Source organism: Mobula birostris, chromosome 14, assembly GCF_030028105.1.
Source record: "Mobula birostris isolate sMobBir1 chromosome 14, sMobBir1.hap1, whole genome shotgun sequence".
NCBI classification, from domain to species: domain Eukaryota; kingdom Metazoa; phylum Chordata; class Chondrichthyes; order Myliobatiformes; family Myliobatidae; genus Mobula; species Mobula birostris.
The window spans coordinates 78,397,071-78,421,618 of NC_092383.1; the positions used below are offsets into that span (position 1 = coordinate 78,397,071).

A 24,548-nucleotide genomic window follows, 5' to 3' on the forward strand; every position below is an offset into this window, starting at 1 on the left:
TCTCGATTAGTCAGGGCTGAAAGGATACACGGAGAAGGCAGGAAATTGAGACTGAGTAAGAAAGTGGATCAGCCATGATGAAATGGCAAAGCAGTATTGATGGGCCACATGGCCTAATTCTGCTGCTATATCTTGTGGTCTTGTAGGCAATGGGAGGAGGGAAGGAGGGTACCGGGGAAGGTGATAGGCAGGAGGAAAAGAGCTAAGAGACCAGAGTGTAGACTAGAAGAAGGAAGGATGAGGAAAAAGAACTACCAAAAGGAGAAATTGATGTTTATTATCATCAATGGAATATGAGGTGTTATTCCTCCACCCTGAGAGTGGCCTTGTCGTGGCAAAAGAGGAGACCATGGAACAACGTGTTGGAACTGGAATTGAATAGGAATTAAAATGGTTGCCCACTGGGAAATTCCACTTTTGGCAGATAGAGCGATCTTGATGTGAGGCTCACTATATTTTAATGTATAAATCTAAGCATTAATCTGCTTTTGAGATAAATTAACTATTAACCATTAATTTTTGCATGGTCATAACAGAGAATAAAAGAAGCAAAGTAAACATCAATGTCTTCCATCTTTGGCCACTATTGTCAAATTTGAGCACTGAGTGCTGGAGAATTTTTGTAATTTCCATTTTGATATTTAGTTTGATTATCAACCTTCAATCTAATCTGTTTTGATCATAAAATTTAATCTCTTTTTGTACTAATGTGTTTTTTTTAAAAAGTTCTTGAACTAACTTCCTCTAAATGAGATTGTGCTTGTTGGCTGCAGCTACCAATGTCCTCACATTCACTGTCCCATTCAGGGATTGACAATGTCTCATCAACCATGAGCAGGCAAAGTTAGGACTGGGGAACTAAGACTCTGAGTCCTAGAAGTTATTTCCTTATGGTTAAACATAGCACCAAACTCACCACAAGCTGACCCTAACTGCACCTTTACTAAATATATTTTCACTTGGCACTGTTCATTTGGGGTAGCATGGTGGGTACTTTACTGGGCTAGATTTCAGATCACAACTTAGTCATAGAATTTAATTGCAAGTAATTAAGTAATTATTAAAGATAATATCAATGGAGCCACAAAGCTACCAGTTGCTATGAAACTCCAATTGCTTTCCCAATGGCAAAAGATTTGCGGTCCTAAACCCAGTCTGGCATATATGTGGTCCAGCACCACCTGCGAGAATGCCACTACACTGAAGAAACAGTTAAGAGTTAATGAAGGATGCCCAAAAATTCTGGTATTGACTGCAATGTCCACACGGCACGAACAAGGAAATAAAATTCCCTCCGGAACTCCTCCATCTCCATGAAACCTTTCTCTTTCTCCCACTTCCCCTCATGCAGGTTTTAAGATTTGTTTTAGAAGTTCTTATTCTCTGGCACAAATCCCCCTTTGAATCATTGTCATCATTGGACATCATACTCATGTTAACCTGGGGACATTTTGTAACACTATGGGCAGCGTACATACAAGTACAATTGGTCTTGTCATTGAAAAACACTTTGGATTAAGTATAGATTTAGGTTACCCTGGGCTTTAACAGCCACCTGATAGAAGGTGTTTTATTTCCTCTGTTCATTCATTAAAATTATTTCTGCTCAAGTTGAAGAGGTGAAAAGCCTCTTGCTTAACACTCTGCTGCACCAACCAGTCTTGTTAAGAAATGCGTTCATCTTTCAACATTTTAGATCAAATTCTTGTCCATTCTTTTACCATTAATTAATGTTTGAAAATTTGTCCTGGCAGAATGTAAGGTATGGAGAAACCCACTGAACCTATTTAGAGGAGCTGAGTACAACAGGTATGTCAATATTGACTAAAAATGGTGTTTAATGCAAAATTTGCGTGTGTGTGCGCGCATTTGTGGGGATGAAGTGGATGGAGAGAGAATGAGAGAAGTTGCAGTGCTTCCTCTTCACTGAAAATAAAGCTGTTGAAACTTCTACAATGGTTAGTGCTGTCAAGTATTGTACTTGTGCATGAGCAAAGAGTTTCTATAGTTCATGCTATTGAGACCCCAAAGTCATACAGATATTTCATTTAGAATCTTAAACCTATTGCCACCACTATGTGCCTAAATTATGACTGAAAGCGGCACTTTTTACTGTTATGGATTCTTTGCTTTGCAGCCAACAAAGTTAGTAATGTTCAGTGTGTTTGGGAATTTATTCAAAGCCTGAAATGTGTCATCTACCCTGTCAGTGCTTGAGGTGGTATAAAGGGATCTTTACTCTGTATGTAATCTTGTTGGAACTGGCACCTGGGAATATTTGGTGGATTTGATTTGTGGTAATTTTACTCCTTGCCTGTTTGGTATCTCAGCCATGTATGCGTGAATTTGACCATTAGACAAGTGAATCTTTTGGTTTTTAACAGAAATGTTGCACAACTCCAAAAGCACATTAATTGACACTGATATCAAAGGCATTGCTAATTATTTTGACAGTAGCTTTGGATTAATATGTTGTACACATGAATGAGCACAGAGTGATGGAATACTACAACACAGAAACTGGCTGTTCAGCCCTCCATGTCAATGCCCATGTTTTTACCTAAAAACACTAATCCTATTTGCCCATATTGGAATTGTATCTGTCTATTCCTTGCTTATTTACTTGCCAGTGTAAAATCTCTTATACTAGTAATTGTACCTGATTCCTGCAGCAGTTGGATTTTTTGCTCCAGATTCTAGCATCTTCAGTCTCTTGTGTCTTCATACGTTTTGATGCACTTGGGCTTCAGCCAGATGTGTGAATGAGGCTGACACATTTCTGGCTGCAGCCCAATCACAGTATTATTTTGTGGATTTACTGTTTGATAATCCAATTTCTTTTGTTTCTTAAGATACACATGGGTCACAGGAAGAGAGCCTTTGACATATTATGATATGAATCTGTCTGCACAGGATCATCAGACATTTTTTACGTGTGATACAGATCATGCCAGACCCGCAGATGCAGGTGAGTCTGAAGTACTAGCAAACAGAGAAATCCGATAGCATTTGGATGCAGTAATGCTGTCACTGTGACACATCTTTTGTGAAACATAAAACATGGACTTCAGGGCAGAATGTGGCCATTCAGCCCATTCGAGTCTGAATTAAGACATTTAACTTTTTTTTTACGAATGTGTTAGGCGTTGGTTGGGTGTGAGTGGTGTTATGCAAGAAATGATTACTTGTGAGAGTCTGGGTTTTCAAAGTCCCTGTATCTTAGACTAGTTATGCACACCTGTGCTGGCATGCTTTTCACATGAGAAATTCTTTGCGAATCAGACCCTGTGACTGCTGAGTTCAGATAGCTACAGTATAAACGTACTCTTAAGGTATTACAATGCACAAGCACATTTAATGGAGGTTATCAAAGCTTTCAGGTATGTAATTACGAGGCTCGGTTCCTGTTGGATTAACTTGTTATTACATTCTTTTGTTAACATCCCCATTCCAATTACACTCAGTTCACTGAAGCTTTATGATTGAGGGCATTTTAAATTTTTTAACAGTAAGAAGTCAAACTGCCAGGTGAAATTTGAAAGGGTTTGGCCTAGTTTTTTATTAAATAAACATTGTTTCGTGTCCCATTTTCTAACCAGCACCCTGGTGTTAGTTATCGCTCCTTAGGAGATACTATTTCAGTCAAATTCCTTGTATACCCTAGGGGGGATATATGTAGGCTTTGAGTTGCTTTTCTGCCAGTTTACCTTGTATTTTGGAAGTTTAGCAGAGTCTTTTATGAAGTAGAGTGAAATTTGCACCCTTTTTCTGTTTAACAATTATATCAGTTATATCTTTCACTTTTAAATCTAGTTTTCTCCTTGGTATGCTCTGTTTCCCAGCAATGTTAGCTGATTCTATTTCATTCATGGTGAAGACTTAATTAGATAGTAGTTGAAACCATCTAATGGCCTATCACTAGTGTAAATTGTATTTCTGCTTCTTGCATTATAAATCTTTGCAAGAAGATATAACTTCCTAGTGTCTGCTGTGAGTTAGCATTTATGTTCTGCAATGCACGAGGCCTCAGTGATTAGGCTGATGAAAATCCAGCAAATGTTTCTCTCTACTTTGGATTGGTAAGCCTGAATTTGTAACTAGCAATCTGGCAGGTGAAAATGAATCGGATGATGCCTTCTATGGGGCATTGATCTTGTGGCACATTGCTGAAGTGCTTCTGTGAATACTGGCACCTTCAGGAAAAAAGAGCACTGTTTGCATATAATCAATTCAAGACAAGTGGGAAAGAAGCCTCTTGGGACAGCAGTGTCTCCCCCCCCCCCCCCCCCCCCGGATAAATCATTGTATATTTCTGGTGGTGAAATATTTCTTTAAGTACATGTGCAGAACATTATTCTGTAATTAGTGTCAGAGTTTCCTTTCATTATTTTCATATTGTTCCTGTTTCCTGAAGTGTTTTCACCTAGGGGTACTTCTGGCATCTGTGGGAAGGAACTGAGGGCCTACTGTTCCTTTTCACTATGAGATAAACATAAAACCAAGGTATTGATGGTTCAGCAAGTTGGGCAACATCTGTTGAAGGAGAAATAAATGTTAATTTCTTGAGCATGATTCTCAGTAGAGATTGCACTTGTAACTTCATTAAGATCAGACCTTTTTGCACTGAAGTCATGCAATGAATCCAAGTTCTTCCATTTGATAGATTTCTAGAGGAAGTTCATTGTACTTGTAGTCCATTTTATTTAGCACAGTGCTAACATGAACCTTCTTATCTTTTCTCCAATTGATGCATACTGTTCTAAATGTCACTTGTAGTTTTGGAACTCGTATTTGCAAAACACCTTTTATGACAGGCCATCCCAAAATGCTTTAAAACAATTGGTTAGTTCTGAGCTATAGTCATTGCTGGGAAAAACTGGGAACATGGACAATGAAAAATTGCACAAATAGAAATGCCCATCTGCTTTAATTACAGACTTACAGAAAAAAAGTATTGAGTAAGCCCTTGCAGCTTTTTTCCAACATTTTCATGACAGTTTTGCAAATAGTTGAGATTAAGTAGACAGGACATGGGTGTAACAAAGGACTACACCTTCATCAGTGAGAAATTGGTCAGTACTTTATTTTAAAATATTCTAGTATAAACCCCTCTGTCGATTGTTTCAGTGGAAATTACCTGTCACCTTGCAACACAGTAATTGCATCCTTCCTTTGTAGTTACTGCAGGGCCACTGATGTGATACCGTAGTTGTTTTGGGTTACTTACATTGATGGTTTTAGTAGGAAAACAAAGTGTAAAATAAATGCTCAGTGTTGAACATTTATGTCTGTTCAGTTCTATTGCCATGCATTGGTTAAATTATTTTCCATCCACTAAACATGTGGACTGCCAGAAGTCAAAATTAGAAACATCACACCTACCAGGATGTGGCTTGCCTTTGCTTTTGAGGATGGAACTCTGAGCCCAACTTGTATATGTGCTATCCTTCTGATGACAGCAGATTTAGCACAAACCAGGGATTTGGGAGTGCCTTGACTTGAGTGCTTAATTACCGCAACAGTCCAGGTTTTCACCAAACAAAAGCTGATGGAGTAAACATTTTGATTTTTCTTCAACATCTGCCGTGTTTCATGTGAAGAAGCATTAGACTGACATCTTTCTATTGATGTGTCAGATGGCATTTTTAAGATGCCATGTGTAACATTCTAAACTTGTATCCTTGGGATCATGTGGCTGTTGGCAACGCAGCATGAATCATTGTTTTAATAGTATTAATTTTTAAATTCCTGTCTATTGAGTTGCACCTATCCATCTTAGAACATTTGTCTTTTCTAGCTGGAAAGAATTAATGACTTTCTAATCAAATGAGGGCTTAAATAATGTGATTTTTTTTTTCTCCCTGTCCATTTTTTCTTCTGCTATGCTGGTGAGTGTCAGATGTAAATAAACATTTTATTGACATTTATTTTTCTTAACAGTGATGCAGAAAGCTTGGCGAGAGAGGAATGCTCAAGCTAGAATGAAGGCAGCGTATCAAGCATTGGAATTAAACAATGAGTATGTTCTGTACTGCCAAATGTGATTCTCTAATTTCAATTACACACTCTTCCTATGTTGTCTACATCAAACTCTTGAAGCTCCTTTGATCCACTTGACTGTTCAACCCAATTTTCTTTTAATTCAGTTGCTTCAGTGTGTGATCTCCTTATTCTTATGTCTGTCTTGAACTTAATGAATGTTGCATTTTATATCTTAAAGTGGGATTGCTACCAAGTGTATGACTTTTGAAATAGTGAAACTGTAAATTGCTTAAAGGTTGTATTAATGTATTGCTGAGGAAAGTTCAGTAAGTTGAATAGTGCATTAAAAAGGTGCTCAATTTACACTGGAAATCACTTGTAGCATAAAGGTATATGAGTTTCAGGTTGCATTTTCATATTTTGAAGGGTTTTTTTTAGAACTTTTACTTAAATTGCATTTAGACAAACAGTTGTTTGACTGTTTCTGGGGTGGCTGGAAGGATCTACATAAAAATGCTGATAAAGAACAAGGTGGGTCTAATTTGTATAGCTTTCAGAGATCCTGAAGGTGTGATAAGTGAACGTCCTTTATGTTGTAATACTTAAGGAAGTGTAACTGGTGGAACACAGAGTCTGGTAAAAGATGTGAAATTGACACAGTGAACGCAGCAAAAATGGAAAGCACTGGATGTAACCCTGACTCTAAATTCTGCAGCCGTCTTATTAAAAAAAATGTAACATTTTGCTCCAAGTACCTAATCTTATGGTATAAAAATGTGCTTAAATTAATACAAAAGCAATAAAGAGTGTGAGCAAAGTGGTAATGGCCAATGATGATAAGAATCTATGGCGATGTGAATAAAAAAAAATATAAGAAGGGAAACTATCCTGCATCCTGTGAAGACCAACTTTTATCCTAATATCCTCTACCCTCTGGACAGGATCAGCAGTTTCCATCTTGATTCTGGAGAAAGGGCCATATCCATTTGTAGCATCTGAAGCTTTGCTCTCTGACCAAAACCATTGTTGGTCCCCTGTCCTATTAGGATGCTATTGAATTTATAGTCAGAAGAATTGAAATTCTCAAATGCAATAATGAGATAGTGACAAGCATGTGTTTCCAAAAATTGAGTTTTAGAAGAAAAGCTTTAATTGGATGAGGTTCTTTGCTGTGAAATGAGGACATTTTACTCTGCATGCTTTTGTCCGGATTAGAATGTGAATGGGATGCTGCATCAGGAGTTCTGACCATGGTATACCTTTATGCAAGATGAATAAGGATCTTGGACAAGTGGTAGAGCATCTCTGACTCTTGGCCCTCAAATATTTTACTATGGTAATGGTCACGTTGCACTCAATCGGTATCCCTACTCATCTCACCACTTCAAACCTTTAAGGCGATTTTTCAGGTTGTTTACTTGTGAAGTTGAATTACGTGTTTTGCTCTAATTGAAAAACAGGTGCAGAAAGGAGTGTGAGATTTCTGGAGATTTGAACTGCTGAAAAGTTTCATCCAGTGAACTTAAGATGCTATGCCTGTCGGCTAAATAGCTAATCTGCTCCAAAACAAAATCAAGATTCAGCCTGTTTAATGTAATTCGTGCAGTTGTCCGATCCTCAGTATTTGTGGGGATTGAGGGAAAGCCTCTTCAGTTAACTTCAATTTAAAAAAGGTTATAGTGTCAGGATGGAATTAGTTTTGCACAATTTCCAAAGCTTGCCTCTGAAGTGATTGCATTTTGTAAATTAGCTTATCCTAATTAGAAAATTAAACTGTAAGGTATTGTAATCCTCTTTCTTCATTTATTTCAAGCCATGTCCAGAAAATTAGTTTGTTTATTAACTTATTGTATTTTTTTTAAGGACACCTGTATATGAGAAGGGAATTCAGGGAATCTGCTTTCAGCTCTTTTTAAAAGGTGGCAGGGTGGGACAGCAATTAGTACTGTTGATACAGAGCTCCAGCAATCTTGGTTCAATCCTATCCTTGGGCACTATCTTGTGGAAATAAGTAGGACTGATTGAATGGCCATGTGAGCTGGCATTAAATTAATGGGCAGAATGGCCTTTCTCTTTGGCATAACAGATGGTGAGGAAATATTTGAAAGGGTGTCAGCTGTAGGCAAACGTAACAAAAGATGTGAACTTGACTGGATAATTCCTTCAAGGAGTTAATATAGGCACAATAGCCTTCATATTTATGTCGCGTTATAGCTCTCGAAATACTAGTTTTTCGAGAAATAACTATTGTATCACAAGCACTGGAAAATCTACAGATGCTGGAAATCAAAGTAATACACACAAAATGCTGGAGGAACTCAGCAGGCCAGGCAACATCTATGGAAAAGAGTAAACAGTCAACGTTTTGGGCGAGACCCTTCATCAGGATTGTACGGGTGTTCACTTTGGGTCATAGTTGTATCCCTCGGAGCAAGATGAAACTGTCGAATTTCTAATCACCTCCATCTCATCTCAAGTGAATGTGTTGTAAGGATAAACTAGCTAAATTTTTTAAAGGTTTGATGTGCACAATTCTAAACGGATATACGTGCCGACTATAGTGTGTCAACTGTTTCTTTTCCACCTAGGTGTGCCACTGCATATGTTCTCCTGGCCGAGGAAGAGACGACGACAATACTTGAAGCTGAGAAACTATTTAAGCAGGCACTGAAAGCTGGTGAGGTGTGCTACAGGAGGAGCCAGCAGCTTCAGCACCATGGTCCACAGCAAGAAGCACAGCACAGTAAGCTCCCTAACTATGCCATAGCTTTTGATGTGTTGCTGTATAAATACATTAAGGGAAGTTCCTGCAACACTTCCCCACTTGTGCCAGCATTTCACAGTGAGTTGCAGTATACTAAAGGAATATAATAGTTTTATTGACAAGCAATAAAAGAAAAACTGCAACTGGAAATGAAAAACTGGAGGAATTCAGCAAGTTGAGCTGCATCTGTGAGAGCAAAGGAATTGTTGACATTTTGGGTCAAAACTGTTATCTGGGTGAGTGTGGAAAGGTGAGATGGTCAGAATAAAGAGAAGGGGGAAGGTGAGACAGAAGTCTGAGGTGATTTGTGGACTGGAGAGGGGTTTAAGGGGTTTAAGGCCAGTTGTGCCATTTGGGGGAAAGGAGTAGGGAGTAGGGACCCACTGAGTTCTTCTAACATTTTGTTTGTTGCTCCAGAATCTAGGCTTTTGTCTCTCTGCTGTAGTAATCCACTGTGTCCAGCTCCACCCAGATAGTGTCATTCGAGATGTGTTGAAATGTGAAAGTTACATTGGAAAATGTTTCAGTGTGATCTGATTTGTAACATTTTGGTTCTTATGGTTTACATTGACTTGATAAAAGAACAATACTGATATTTCTTAACTGCATTTGTGCAATATTTTGAATGTGATTTAATTACTGTAAGTTTGTACATTTTGATTCCACTGAGGGTTGTAATAGAGTGGTCAGAGGATTGAACTCTGGAGATCGGCAGGCATCATTCCCAAGAAAACAAAGTGTGACAAGTTTACACTGTTACAATATTAACAACCACTCCTTGTGTTTATATTGTTTGCGTAGCTGAATGAAATAACCAAAGGTTTTCATAGAACTTGTAGCAAAGTTCAAAGTAAACTTATTATCAAAGAACATATGTACGTCACCATACACAACCCTGAGATTCATTTTCTTGTGGGCATGCACAATAAATCCATAATTGAAAATGATCATAATAGAATCAGTGAAAGACCACATCTGCTAGGGTGTTCAACCAGTGTGCAAAAGACAACAAACTGCAAATACAAAAAGAGGGGAAATAATAATAAATAATTAAATAAGCAATAAATATTAAGAACATGAGATGAAGAGTCCTTGAAAATGAGTCCGTAAGTTGTGGGAATATTTCAAAGATGGGGCAAGTGAAGTTGAGTGAAGTTATCCCCTTTGGTTCAAGAATCTGATGGTTGAAGGGTAATAACCATTTCTGAACCTGGTGATGTGAATCCTGAGGCTCCTGTACCACCTTCCTGATGGCAGCATCAAGAAGAGAGCATAACTTGGGTAGCTGGTGTCCCTGATGATGGATGCTGCTTTTCTGTATCAGTACTCCATGCAGATGTGCTCAGTGGTGGGAAGGGCTTTACCCATAATGGCCTGGGCTGTATCCACTACTTTTTGTAGGATTTTCCATTCAACGGCATTGGTATTTCCATACCAGGCTGTGAAGCAGCCAGTCATTATACTCTCCAGCATACTTCTGTAGAAGTTTGTCTAAATTTTAGATGTCATGTCGAATCTTCACAAACTCCTACTAGAGGCACTGCTGTACTTTCATCATAATTACATGCTGGGCCCAGGACAGGTCCTCCAAAATGATGATAACAAGGAATTTCAAGTTGCTGACCCTCTCTACCTTTGATCCTCTGAGGACTGGCTCATAAACCTCTGGTTTCCTCCTCCTGAAGTCAACGATCGGCTCCTTGATCTTGCTGATATTGAGTAAGAGGTTGTTGTGGCACCACTCAGCCAGATTTTCAATCTCCTTCCTATGTGCTGATTCATCACCACCTTTGACTTGGCCTATGACAGTACACATTAAAAGATAATGGGATGAGCAACCTAAGGTTTGATCAGGGAGAGGTTTTCCCAAGCTACTTAAATGACTAAGTCTAATGTCATAGGGGCACTACGATAGTGTAGTGGTTAGCAAATCACTATTAAGCTCGGCATCAGAATTCACAGCTCAGTTTCAGTGCTATCTGTAACGAGTATGTGTCCCTGTGACCATGTAGGTCTCCTCCGGGTGCATCAGTTTCCTCCCACAGTCCAAAGACGTACTGGTTAGTAGGTTAATTAGTCATTGTAAATTGTCCTGTGATAAGGCTAGGGTGAAATAGATGGGTTGCTAGGTCGTACAGCTCATTAAACCGAAAGGGCCTGTTCCGTGCTGAATCTCTAAATAATTGAAATAAATCTTTGAGAGGAAATTTGATAAGTTAGACTGGAATAACTGAAGGCTTGACTGGCAGAGGTGGAGCGATTTTAACTGTAAAGATTAGAATAGCAAGAACTCAGTAGTTTGCAAGAATGGAGGGAGCTACAGAGCTAGAGAGGGGCCAAGGCCAAGAATAGATTTGAAATCCAGGATTAGAATTACAAAATTTAATTGTAATACCAGACTAAGATTCCTTGTACCATTTAATTGAAGGTTGAAGCTGATTTTCATATGGTCATCTGACATTAATAACTCACTTTCATTTTAAAATGGTGTGAACTTTAATAAGAACTCCATCTTATTTTGTCAGGGCGAGACACAAATGTCTTAGTTTACATCAAACGAAGGCTTGCAATGTGTGCGAGAAAACTGGGAAGAATACGAGAAGCAGTGAAACTAATGAGAGATGTACGTAACAAGGCAATACTTTCTTCACAGAGCTGCAGAAACAACTGCATCTCAGCATCATCTGTGTCTTTCACTTGTAATGGTCAAGCCTACCTTAAATCTCTTGTATAGCCTTACTTTGGCCCAAAGTTTTAATTTCAAGGTGAACTAGAATTAGATGCATTCCCACTTGTCTGCTGTTTTGGGATATCTTGTGCTTGGGTTTGGGCAGTTCTGTTGAAACAGCAGTGGTGAATGGTCTCTTTGTACTGGGAGAACCTAAGGTCCCTTGGCTACTTGAAGAATGAATAGCTATCCCCATACCCTGACTAACATTGAAGCAGATGAAAAGCATACATCTCCCTAGCAACGCCTGCAACCTGGTGGCCCATGGATTTAAAAGGCACTACAACTGACGAACATCAAATCGCTCTGTGTCAGTGATAAATTCCAGTAGATAGAATTGATCTTATCTCATCTTTACACAGGTTTAATACAAGGGCTTACCAATCATAGTTGTGATGCTTTTATGAACACATGCTAAGTTTTCTTTTCTACACATTATCAGCCTTTTACAGGACAGTCTGTTTATACATGGAAAGGAAGGGTTCGTCTCCATGATGTGAACCAGTTTGCCAGATTTTCCTTTCTCTGTAGAGAGAACCTGGATAACTTACTGATTATACCATTCAAATAACATTAGTGCACACAACCTTACATAACATGGATGTAGACACAATATTAAATGATTAGCTTTGTTATTTTCATTACATGGCATTTGATAATCAATTCTATTTACCATATTCTTTTGCAGTTAATGAAAGAGTTTCCACTCCTTAGTATGTTGAATATCCATGAAAATTTATTAGAAGCTCTTTTGGAGCTTCAGGCATATGCTGATGTACAGGTAGTCTTGGCCAAATATGATGGTAAGTATCTAAAATTAAGGCAAAAATATAATTACAAAACTTGAAGTCTGTTCAGTACCATGTGTTTGCATTTGTTTCTCTTCGGCACCAGAGCTTATTGTTCACCTTGTCAAGTGCTTTTTTCCAAACACATTATTTTCCTTCACGCTTGTTGTAGAGCACATTCTGAAACTCATCTGCTGATATCAAAGAATTTCTTCAACAGAATGCCTTCAAGTGATTGTACTTCTTTCATTGTAGTGCAGCTTTAGCCACTTCAGAAGTATGAGCAAAGGACACCTTTTAGGTAGTTACATTTGCATTACAATGGGAGAAGAGGGCATCTTCTAGGGGTCTCCAACCTCTTTTATGCCTTGACCAACACCATCAAACAAGGGGTTTGTGAATCCAAGGTTGGGAACCCCTGTTCAGTATGAACATAGAACATACAACTTTTCAGCACAATGTTGTGCCAACCTTTTAACCTACTGTAAGAATCAGTCTAGCTCTTCCTTCCTGTATAACCCTCCATCCAGGTGTCCTTTGCTCATACTCCTTATGTTTTTTCTTATTAATCATAGTCTACCACAGTTTTGCCCATTTGCCAAATCTGTTTTTTAACTTCCTGACCCTGTGTGTATTGTACCGTAGGATTGAACAGTTACTTGTTAACTTGAGTACACAACTTTATGCAAATCATAAATGTATATGGTTAAATGCTGAGTACAGAGTATAGTCTGAAGAGATCAGAGCTTGCTACACTCTGCCTATGGGAGGGCATTTCCTTTATCCCTTATCTGTCTGCTACCTCCCAACAGTAGTGTAGTGGTTAGTGTGGTGTCATCACAGCTCAGGACCTTGGAGTCTGGAATTCAATTCCAATGCTGTCCATAAGAAGTTTGTACATGCTTGTTCTGAGTGTGTGGGTTTCCTCAAGAGTGCTCTGATTTCCTCCCACAATCCCAAGAGATACTGGTTAGAAGGTTATTTGGTCATTGTAAATTGTCCTGTGATTAGGTAGGTTGCTGGGTGGTGCAGTTTGTTTTTCCGGGAGGGCCTGTTCTGTACCGTTTCTCTAAAATAAAATTAAAAACCTCACAAAAACCTTCATGATTCAGTTTATGAACAGCAACTATTTTCAGACCTTTTGAAAAGTTGCTTTTAACTGCAGAGAAAACCTGTATCGTTCAAAAATCCTATCTTAGTTTGTTTCTTCAATACCTTCCTCATTGAAGAAATACACTAAACCTTGTCAGCTTGTATTTATCTGTTTTACAGATGCTATCATTGTTCGTACAGTATTTGGTTCTGTTGTTTGAGGCTAATTCCTTTGCATGCATTCTTGGATTTATTTTGTCAGAGTGAAAATAGCTTCATGAACTGCAGCAAAGTAGACATTTATTTTTGGATTAGTGTAGTAGCGTAAAGAAAATTACAAAACCGCACTTAGTTTTTACCTAAGTAGCTTTATTGGTGGATGTTAAAGTAATTGATATGAGTTTTGGGGCACAGTTTCAGATAGTTTGCATAGAAAACTGAGTCCAGGGAGTTATTGGTAGCTCATTTACATGGACTTTGTTGTGATAAAGCTGAATATCATCTTGTATAGAATATGTATCCTGAATTATCTTGTCTTTGATTGCAGATATTAGCTTGCCAAAGTCAGCAACTATATGCTATACAGCCGCACTGCTAAAAGCACGAGCTGTTTCAGACAAGTGAGTACCTAACCTTCCCTATCCCTGTAATCTCTTCCACTGCTGCAATGCCCTGAGAAGACGTGCTCACTGCCTATGAGAGATTTTAGAAATATATTTTTAAGTTACAGTACTCTGCAAAAGTCTTTAAGTTACAGTACTCTGCAAAAGTCTTGGGCACATATATGGATGCCTAAGACTTTTGCGCATTACTGTATCTACCCAAAAGTGGTATTTCTGGAAATTATGACTGCCCCTGAACAACAGAATAAGTAAGTAAAGTTACCAACTTAAACGTATCTTGTGTGCAAAGATTTAATTCTTTTGGTTTTTCTTTATGAACCTGCCAATTTTATTTAAATACAAGAGAATGTGCAGGTGCTGGAAACCCAGAGCAACACACACAAGTGCTGGAGGAACTCAGCAGGTCTGGCAGCAACTGTGGAAATGAATAAACAGTTGACATTTGGGGCCGAGACTTTCAGGTCCTGAAGACCTGCTGAATTCCTCCAGCATTTTGTATGTTGCTATATATAAAATTTAATTTTTAAAATCTTACTTAAAATTTTGAATTTAGCCTCTGCCTTGATTTCATTTAATCAAGCAAACCCCGATAAACCTTATCAGGACAATATCACTCTGAGCATTTGAGGAAGGTTCTGTGTGCTACATTCAACAAAATAAAATATTAGAGATTCAATATCAGCAGTCTCTTAATTTATTTCTTTTCAATTAGCCTAGTAAGACTGAAAGAATGCATACTTTAGCCCCTGAATAAAATAATCTATTTTTATAGTGAATATAACTGCTATTATTAAATGTTTTGTGTGCTCTCTTTCCATAAGGAACATGATGAGAAATTAATAATGTAGTCTTCAAATGGTATTAAAATAGTTGTACATTGTGTATTATTCTTTGAGCTGGCTTTGAGCATTGGTATGTTATATATTTGTCATGATCTGAGTTGTAGTAGAGGTTTTGTGGACTGTTCCTTTGTATTAAACCTTTTTAACTGTTACAATCTTGAGAGTGCTCAGTGTCCTGCAGTGCAATATGTCACTGATTTCACGCAAAGTACTGCAGTAGAATTAATAGATGAATGCAAAACTGAGAAACTTTTCAGAATGCCCATGTAGTATAACTGACTTGGACCCATTTCAAGGCCATTGTACACTGTTAGCTCTTGGGTGTTGGCTATTAATAACTGGTGCTCTCTTTCACAGTTTCTGACCTTGTCTGTATCCCCTAAATAATCAGAATCGCAAATGCTACCTATATATTCGTGTATATGTTAAATATTAACATGGTGTTGCATGAAAGGAAAATGTGACATAAATGTTAATTTTTTTTGTTACCACCTATAATGAGGTGAATGACTATGGTGTACTATCAGCATTATCCTCTGCATATATTACTTTCTAAATCATTGTTAAACAACTATAAAATGCAATGGGAACAATTCTAGTAGTGAAAAGGAGCCTGAAAAGCAGGGATTGTAATTATCTGTATGACATGCTTTGTAGCAGAAAGGTATTGATTCCTAAGATTCAGAAAATGATGAAAACCATTGTGGCATTTTTGTTGCTAATTATGATGTTTTAAGTTATTGATTGACATCTTATTCTCACCCATCTTTCACCTTTTAACTAACAAATCTAGAATCTGCAATTTGATGTACTTTGTGTGGATCATGTATTGGAACACAAATCATCCAAATTTACATATTTCTCAGCTGTTTAAAACCAATCAACACTTTGATTTGATTCTTAACATACCCCTGGGAGTTTTAAAGTATGCCAATGACTGTACGAAGGAGTATTACACGCAGAAAATAATTATGTTTGGATTGATCTCTGGAATTGTTATAAAAGATGTTTTAAAGGATGAAAATAAATTTGAGATAAAAAGATCACACTGGGGTTATTGCAGTGAATTACGACTGACAGAGCAAAAGGATGATGAGACGCAGGAGGCAGAAGACGTTTGCAGTCAGAAAATTAAGGGGAACAAGCTGTAATGTTCAGATTCAGTGCAAAGCTGGAGATTTGATTTATAGTCAAAGGCAAGGATTTTACATTTGATTTGTAATAGATGATAGCCCAGTAATCATGACAGAGTAATTAAAGTAATGTTGAAGATAATTAGGACAGGTGATGTCTATTTTCTAGGCTTGTTTTGGAAAAGCTGAAATTATATTACAGGCCCTGATGATGAGTGACAGTAAATTCAAGATATATTTAGACTTGTGGGTAGTGGCTCATGTGAATATAACCTTGCACAGTCCTTAATGTAGACCTTAGTTATGCTTAACTCATCCTGGTTATCAGTTGGTCAGTTTATCTCTCATCATAACAATCTTTAATATTATTTTGTGTTTTTATACTCCTTATAAATCCATGGATGCTAGACTCTTTTTTTTTAGACTGTAATACATCAGATTCATTTACTCTGTATTTAAATTATCTCACTGTTTGGTTAGGTTCCAGCCTGTACTGAGGCTGTGAATATCTGTAATCCCAAACATAGGCAGTGAAAATCCCTCAATCAAGTCTCCATGCTGCAAAACAGATGAAGAACTTTTATCACAGTTTTTTTCCCAAGATCACATTGTTTTTCAGACACACTTGTTCTTTTATTACCTGAACCCATATAGTACAGGTTGTCTTGGGTTACATTGCTAATAATACGATTATCATACTTGGATAACTCGATCAATATTTTTGTAGAACACCAACCATTGCAACATTTCTGTCCAAGGTTTTATTGTGGATTTATATACAGCTAATGTGGCAATCTGTTTGTATTAGTTAGGTAAAAGGCAATTTTCATCTGCCTATGTTGGGCAAAATTTTGGCCGAATTCATATTAATTTAGTCATTTGAGTTTGATTTGGGTTTTTAGCGCTGGAAATAGTTACATCCCGACACGCGGGACAGAAGCATGGTCGCATTGTTCATTCCAGGGACCAGCTGCTTGCGCTAATGCCGGCCGGTTTAGCGAGCAGAGCGGCGGACACCCCTGCTGAAATCTGGAGGAAAACACACAGGGGATGCAGAGGGGGATCACAAAGTCAAGGAAAGAGGACCGGGTTGAGACAACAGAGACTTACTGAGAAGAGGAGTTCGGTGGGTAATAAAATAGACGAGTTCACAGCGCTAGCCAGGCGTGAGAGAACATTTCGGGAGTGCAGTGTTATGTGTTTCACTGGAACGGGGCTGCACGAGGACATACCCGATCAAAACTTCTCCATGGACGGCTTCCAGACCGTTCCGGCTGACTGGAAGTGCACCGAGAGCGGTAAGCGTAAAGTAGTTGGGTGCTTACTGTTCTGGTTAACAACGGATGGTGCAATCTGGGTCATATTACAATCGAGAAACGTGTTTGTAGACCGGATATAAAACTTTTTACCGTTGGACTTCGGCCACATTCCACCGAGATTCAACACTGGGCGGCACGGGAGGTCGTTCCTGCCTGTGGCCATCGAACGTGCAGCTCCTCCCGTGGAGGGTCAGACACCCTGAGCCAATAGACTGGTCCTGGACTTTTTTCCATCTGGCATAGTTTACATTTTGTTGTTTGATTGTTTGTGGTTTTTGTATTTCTATATTTATGCTCTATTCTTGGTTGGTGCGGCTGTAACATAACCCAATTTCCCTCAAGATCAATAAAGTATATCTGTCTATCCCTCCATAAAGTCATCTGTGCATGAAGGAAATGATGCCTAAAATTGTGTTATTGATTAATAGGGTCCTCATTCTATCAGTATATGTGATCCTCTTCTGATCATATCACTATGCAATGTGAAATTTCAACAACCTATCAAATTTAGGTCGCACCTTTTTAAAGACTCCTGGCCTTCACGTGTGGCCTGATAGAACTGTTTCTACTGACAGGAGAAGGGGCAAAGGCAAGTTACTGGCAACATAAAGCCAGTCACTTTGGGCAGATGAGGCTTGGTAGCTGTGGTTGGCAGCTGATCTAGGAGAAGGAAAACTCTGATCTCAAACTTCTGCTGCCTTGCTGCTATACCCACTCATGGGGAAGGCTTCGGGAATAAACCCCGAGGAGAAAAATTCTGGAGCTCGAGCCCCTAAGGCAGTCCTACATTGAGTTCAATGCTGACTCGCAATTCCTGCAATGCTGCTAGTACCAAACTGTACCGGTCTCTGCGTGTTCCTTTGGGTTTACGAGGGGTCACAGTTTGAGGATAAAGGGGAAGCCTTTTAGGACCGAGAAACTTCTTCACACAGAGAGTGGTGAATCTGTGGAATTCTCTGCCACAGGAAACAGTTGAGGCCAGTTCATTGGCTATATTTAAGAGGGAGTTAGATATGGCCCTTGTGGCTAAAGGGATCGGGGGTATGGAGGGAAGGTTGGTGCAGGGTTCTGAGTTGGAGGATCAGCCATGATCATACTGAATGGCGGTGCAGGCTCGAAGGGCCGAATGGCCTACTCCACCTATTTTCTACGTTTCTATGTTATCAGATGCATGGTGGGGGGGGGGGGTGCTTGCTACATGGGCAACAGCTTGCTCTCCATTTTGTACTCCCCAGGCTTGAGTATGTAGACAGCTAGAACGCATATCCATGGTCAACTCTGATTGATGGAGGCCTACTACAAAATCTTCTTTAAAGGACCTTCTCAGAGTTAATTGACAAAATGTACCACCATCCCTTGTGTAAGCTCGTGAACGGATGGTTTAATGGCGGTGGTGTTTAGAGAGCCATTTGCAATTCTTGGGATCAAGACACAGCTAAGCATGGTGGATTGATTCAAAATCAGGGATACACAACAACTCTGAAATAATGCAGAGAACATGAGTTCAGTCTCACAAGAGTTTTAGCTACCTTTTGTTTCCCTATTGTGTAGAGATCTAAACTCAAAATATCTTCAGGGCTGTCATTTCTACACATTGACTTTGGATGTAAATTTTAATGAACCTTGAAATTGTATTTCTGGGACTTCCTCAGGGCACAGCATTTGTTCTGCATCTGGGCAACTATGTTATGCCTTTGAAGAAAATAACAGCTGTAGTGTGAATCTTCAAGCCGGCTGGTGGCGTAGTGGCATCAGCGCAGGACTTCGGAGGGAGAGGTCCCAAGTTCAAATCTGGCAGGCTCCTTTGCACACTCTCCATATGTGCCTGGGTTGAGTGTTGAGCAAATACCTCGAACTGTTATTTAAAAAAAACAACACCTGGAGAGGGAAACATGAGGAATTCTGCAGATGCTGGAAATTCAAGCAACACACGTCAAAGTTGCTGGTGAACGCAGCAGGCCAGGTAGCATCTCTAGGAAAAGGTACAGTCGACGTTTCAGGCCGGAACCCTTCGTCAGGACTGTAGAGGGAAGGGGCAGAGGCCCTATAAAGAAGGTGGGGGAGGGTGGGAAGCAGAAGGCTGGTAGGTTCCAGGTGAAAAACCAGTAAGGGGAAAGATAAAGGGGTGGGGGAGGGGAAGCAGGGAGGTGATAGGCAGGAAAGGTGAAGAAGGAATAGGGGAAAACACAATGGGTAGTAGAAGGAGGTGGAACCATGAGGGAGGTGATAGGCAGCTGGGGGAGGGGGCAGAGTGAGACAGGGAAGGCATGTTAGTCTTCCAGGCTGTGTCTTTGGGATATCAAAAGGCGGCCAGTCATGGTTCCGCCTTCTACTACCTGTTGTGTTTTCCCCTATTCCTTCTTCACCTTTCCTGCTTATCCCCTCCCTGCTTCCCCTCCCCCACCCCCTTACCTTTCCCCTTACTGGTTTTTCACCTGGAACCCACCAGCCTTCTTCCCACCCTCCCCCCACCTTCTTTATAGAGCCTCTGCCCCTTCCGTCTACAGTCCTGATGAAGGGTTCCAGCCCGAAACGTCGACCGTACCTCTTCCTAGAGATGCTGCCTGGCCTGCTGCGTTCACCAGCAACTTTGATGTGTGTTACCTGGAGAGGGATCTGAAACTACCAGGACACTCCGTACGATGAGCATAAAAGCTTGTCATGATGGCGGCCCAACGACTCCATCAGGAGTTAAGGACACAGACACACACACAAGACACAGTGTGAATCTTACCACTATGAAGATGCTGTAGCTCTGTTCCCAGTTCAATGAAGTTCAGGTAGAAATGGATGAGTGTTAGCTCCCAGCTGATGTGTTCTAATCTTTGCCCATTGCAGACAGTAAAACTGGATACAATTAGTCACTTAACTTGTGGACTGTTGCCAGTTTATAATTTTATTTATAATGAAATCCTTGAAGTTACCTGTAGATAGTTGTGAAAAATATAATTACTTATTATTCTTCGGAAGGGAAGAAGGTTTGCAGTGTGCACGCACTTACAACTCTGTACTTTCCCCAAGGCTGATCAATACCTCCACCTGCTAACCCACTCCTCCATAATTCCAAACAGTACTATTTTATCATTTCCTGTGAGTCACCTTTATGTACAGACACTCTTGTGCCTAGTGTCACTTTATGGACAAGCAATCCGTCTATGTATACAAGTTTTTTTAAGTAATTATTTATTGTTGTGTTCTTTATCTTAATGGATTTTTTTATGCTGCATGATCTTGAGTTACAATTATTTTGTTCTCCTTTGCACTTGTGTACTGGAAATGACATTAAAGAATCTTGAATCTTAATGGATTCTTTGAATCTTGGGATCACTCCCCCAGATGGTCAGTATGTATGACCCTACCATTAGAGTGCACATGCCAAAATGAGTATTTTTTTTAAGATGTATTACAGCAGTCTGGTCTTAACAGATATTAGACACAACCATGTTTCATGATCGCAAAGAATGCCAGTAAAACAGGATATGTAACAGTAAAATTTATAGGTGGCATAGGATTGTGTTTGGCAATGCTGAGGTAAATGTTTGTATTGCTTAATTGCATGTCAGTAAAGGCATCTGTTTGTTGTCACTCTCCGTGTTTCCAGATCTTGTAAAATTATCACTTGCTTTTGGGATACAATTGTTCCAGGTCATTTGTGAAATGCTCTGTTTAATGAAGCCCAGGTTTAGCTCTTGGCTTGCGTACTTGGTCGACAGAGGTGTTGCATGGAATTGCAAAAAAATTTAAAATACAAGTAATAGGATATTTTGCTCAATGGTTTATGTTGTGTTTATGCTTCATACAAACCAGTTTCACACAATTCCATCACTATAATTTTTAATTCTTTTTCATATTTACTAGCTTCCACTTAAATGCATTTGCATGATTATTTCAAATCCTGTTTCAGATGTTAGCACCCACATTTTAACCACCCACTGGATAAAGAAATACATCCTACATTTCCTGTTAGGTTTTTATAGTAACTACTGTATATTTATGGTTGTTGGTATTCAACAGCTTCACAAGTGTAAATGTCCTTGCTGTGCTTAGCATATCCTTCATAACTTTCAGGAAATGGTCCTTTGCTTTTTTATAAAGAACCCTGGTCTTTCTCATAAAAGAATGAGGTGTTTATGAATGGAGGAATTTGTATTTTAAATTTCTGTTTTTAATAGCTCGACTTTACACTGAAGTTCACTTTGCTTGCCTGATAACAGGTTCTCACCAGAGGCAGCCTCTCGGCGAGGACTCAGCACAGCAGAAATGAATGCTGTGGAAGCAATACACAGAGCAGTGGAGTTTAACCCACATGTGCCAAAGGTAAGTGTGACAGATACCATTCAGTTCCATTAATTCAGATAACTTGAGTAGTTAGTAATACACGCTTATTCCAGAGTTCGAATGTGGATTCAGGATGCACTCCAGAGATTCCATACTGCTCTGGAAAAATAAAGCAATTTTTCAAAATGAAATGTTACAATGGGGTCCTTATTTGCCTATTCAGGTAGAACCATTTGTTCTCTTGCTCTGCAAAGGCAAATGAGTTCTCTCAGTTTTCCTACTATTCTTTTGTCGTAACCCAACAGCACCAATATAGATTGTCATTAATTACTCTGCTGTTTACAAGATCTTCCTGTGCATAAATTGGCTGCTGCAAATCATCGGGACACGAAAGGCACTTTTAATGCAAGTGCTTTCTTTTACATTCAGTTGTTTAGTAAGGTAGCAGTGTCAAATGGAGCTCTCAAAATGAAATTGATGGGCACTTGAATTAAGATCATTTGCAGGCTCTAAGTGATGTAATCTTCATCTGTGCTATATCAGTTCAGCAAGGTGATGTAAAATGAATGCACACCAGTAAATAGGATTGGTATTTTCCATTAATTTGGCACTTATATTTTGTTTTAAGAATACTCTATACATTTCCAATTAAATGTGAATATTAACTCAGGAGTAGTTTACAAATATGACTTAGTAGTATTTAGTCAGAATTTAGCTTTTGAACATATTCATAGCATATTCTTTACCAGTTTAAAATCGCATATATTCAGTCTGCTATTAGTGTCATGACCTAAGAGAGAGTGAAAACCAAAATTTTTATTTTTTTATATAGGTAGTTTTGCATTGAGTTGCAACCACATGTTTGGCTGATTAGATATTGCCTTAATGAGCAGGTGTACCTAATAAAATGGCTACTGAGCATATATTTCAATGTAAAATCACAGTTGTGTTTAAATACAAAACACCTTCTTTAGTTTTTTTGTCTTTTTTATGTTTTTCCTATCTGTTCTGGGAATACTATGGAATAATAGGCAGTTTAAATTTAATAATATGTGGAAATTTCACAAAGTGCAACAAAAAAAATCATTAAACCATATGGTACTTCAGTTCAACATACCTGTTTGATATCCATTTAGTGTTGCTGTTTTGAATTATGATTATTAATGAAAGCATTTAGGCATTAACGTACAAGGCTGTGGAAAGCACCCAAGGTAACAGGAGTAAGCTGCACTTAAAGGATAATTCTTGACAATGGCTCATACAAGCGTTGTACTGATTTTTATTCCCATTCTGCTCTGCATATTAAAGTATGAAGCCTTAGGGAGAGAACAGGGAGTTTTCAAATGAAGCCTTTACCTCGATAGGAACAACATGTTCTGTAAGGAGCAATTAAAATGGAGGAAAAGGTAGTCGTTAATCAAAATTGTCATTGAGCTCAATTCAAAATATAAGTTAATTCTGTTAGAACAAATTGGAATTTTAATCATATTTTAGTTCCTTAGCATCCAGATTAAAAAAAAAATGTTTTAGCAACAGTTGAGAACTTCTGGATTGTTCAAATTTATGTAAAAATGATTTTGAAATTTTTTTTTTAGCTAAACATAATTTTTTTTTAGCATTTCCTAATGAGTGTTATGAGATAACTGAAAGAACAAAGGGAGCTTTTAAGAATCTACTGAAGATTTTCTGATGATTGGAATGGAGACAGAATTGAAAATTTTCATGTTTTCTATTTCTTCCTTAAACCTTTTCACCTCACCTCCTTCATTTACTCTTAACAAATTGAGAAAACTTAGTCAGTTCTCCTAAAGTTTACTTTTATTTGATCTGTGAAGTTGGTTGTGATATTTTACTGCATGGAAGTAGCCAAATAAATGAAAGCTCTTGAATTTAACAGAAGAAGAAAAGTAGAACCAGTGTAATGGTGCACCGTTTCTTTTCAGACTGGAAGAAAATTTTCATTAGCATTGACAGGGGTTGTTACTAGAGCCCTTAATATATATTAGTGATAAGGCATTGAGTGTGTGAGCCCTAATTTCAAAGATTGCAGTGCATAACATTTGAACAGTAGTAAACCCAAGATGAAAAATTTCTACCTTTTGGTAGAATTTTCACCTTCTGTTTGTTAAGTTCTGACAGTGTGAAGGCCCTTCCAACTTCCCAATCGACCATTATATAATAAAATCAAAATATCTTGTCTAGTATGGACTGCCACTCTCTCTGCTGGAGCCCCAATACACTGCAGTTCTCTGTTATACCAAGTTTTTCCAAATCTCTCATCTCCTTTCTGGTTTTAATGTAAATAAATTTCTCAAGCTACCTTTTAATTTGGTAAAATTATATATTACTATGAGTGAAGCACTCAATCACACAATAACTTGAGTGTTCTCTGCTGACATTTCATGCATATGTATTTTCCCACAGGGTTACTAGGTTGTGATGAGCTCTTCTAGGGAAAATTTTACTCGTGCAACTCTCCTTGGTCCTGTTTTGGAGCCCTGTTGCCCCCATGACTGAAACTCGTTCTTGTGGGATTTTAAAATTCCCACATTATTTCTGATTGAAGATGCATGTGCGCTGTTCTTGTATCTGACTTCTCTTTCCATTTTGCCCCAAGTGAAGTTGGTGAATTTACACCTGCTGCTTGTATGTGATCAACATTTCAAAAGTATTTCGACATTAGGCAATGTTCAAAGTCTTTGTTTTTCAAAATTAATTAGAGTGTGGATTGAATCAAATTCTCCCAGCAGAACAGATGGGTAGTGTTTAAGCTTATTTAACCCTAAATAAAATCCTGCGCATTCCATGCCAAGAAATATCATTTGTTTTGATTTGTAACCCTGAAACCATGGCTAACTTTTGCCTGAAGGGGTAATATTCATGGCACTGGGCCATGTTGGTACATTATGGGAACAAGGGTCTGAAGTACAGGGCTTTCACATAAATTAAGATGAGGGAACTGACATGAGATGAAGTGTTTAACCATAGTTTCCTTTTGT

At 38.6% G+C, this 24,548-nt stretch overlaps 1 protein-coding gene across 5 annotated transcripts in view; it reads left to right on the top strand.

Annotated features, from left to right (window-relative positions):
• The window catches only part of LOC140210002 (suppressor of tumorigenicity 7 protein homolog), a 146,914-nt gene that overhangs the window by 68,634 nt on the left and 53,732 nt on the right, over nt 1–24,548 (top strand). For 4 of the 5 annotated variants that reach the window (XM_072278723.1, XM_072278722.1, XM_072278726.1 and 1 more), the window contains 8 exons: nt 1,755–1,809; nt 2,853–2,968; nt 5,941–6,019; nt 8,571–8,725; nt 11,272–11,369; nt 12,163–12,277; nt 13,902–13,974; nt 21,486–21,588. In XM_072278723.1, coding sequence (XP_072134824.1) covers nt 1,755–1,809; nt 2,853–2,968; nt 5,941–6,019; nt 8,571–8,725; nt 11,272–11,369; nt 12,163–12,277; nt 13,902–13,974; nt 21,486–21,588 — 794 coding nt within the window. The remainder of the gene's footprint in view (nt 1–1,754; nt 1,810–2,852; nt 2,969–5,940; nt 6,020–8,570; nt 8,726–11,271; nt 11,370–12,162; nt 12,278–13,901; nt 13,975–21,485; nt 21,589–24,548) is intronic. The other variant, XM_072278727.1, reaches the window with a different exon arrangement.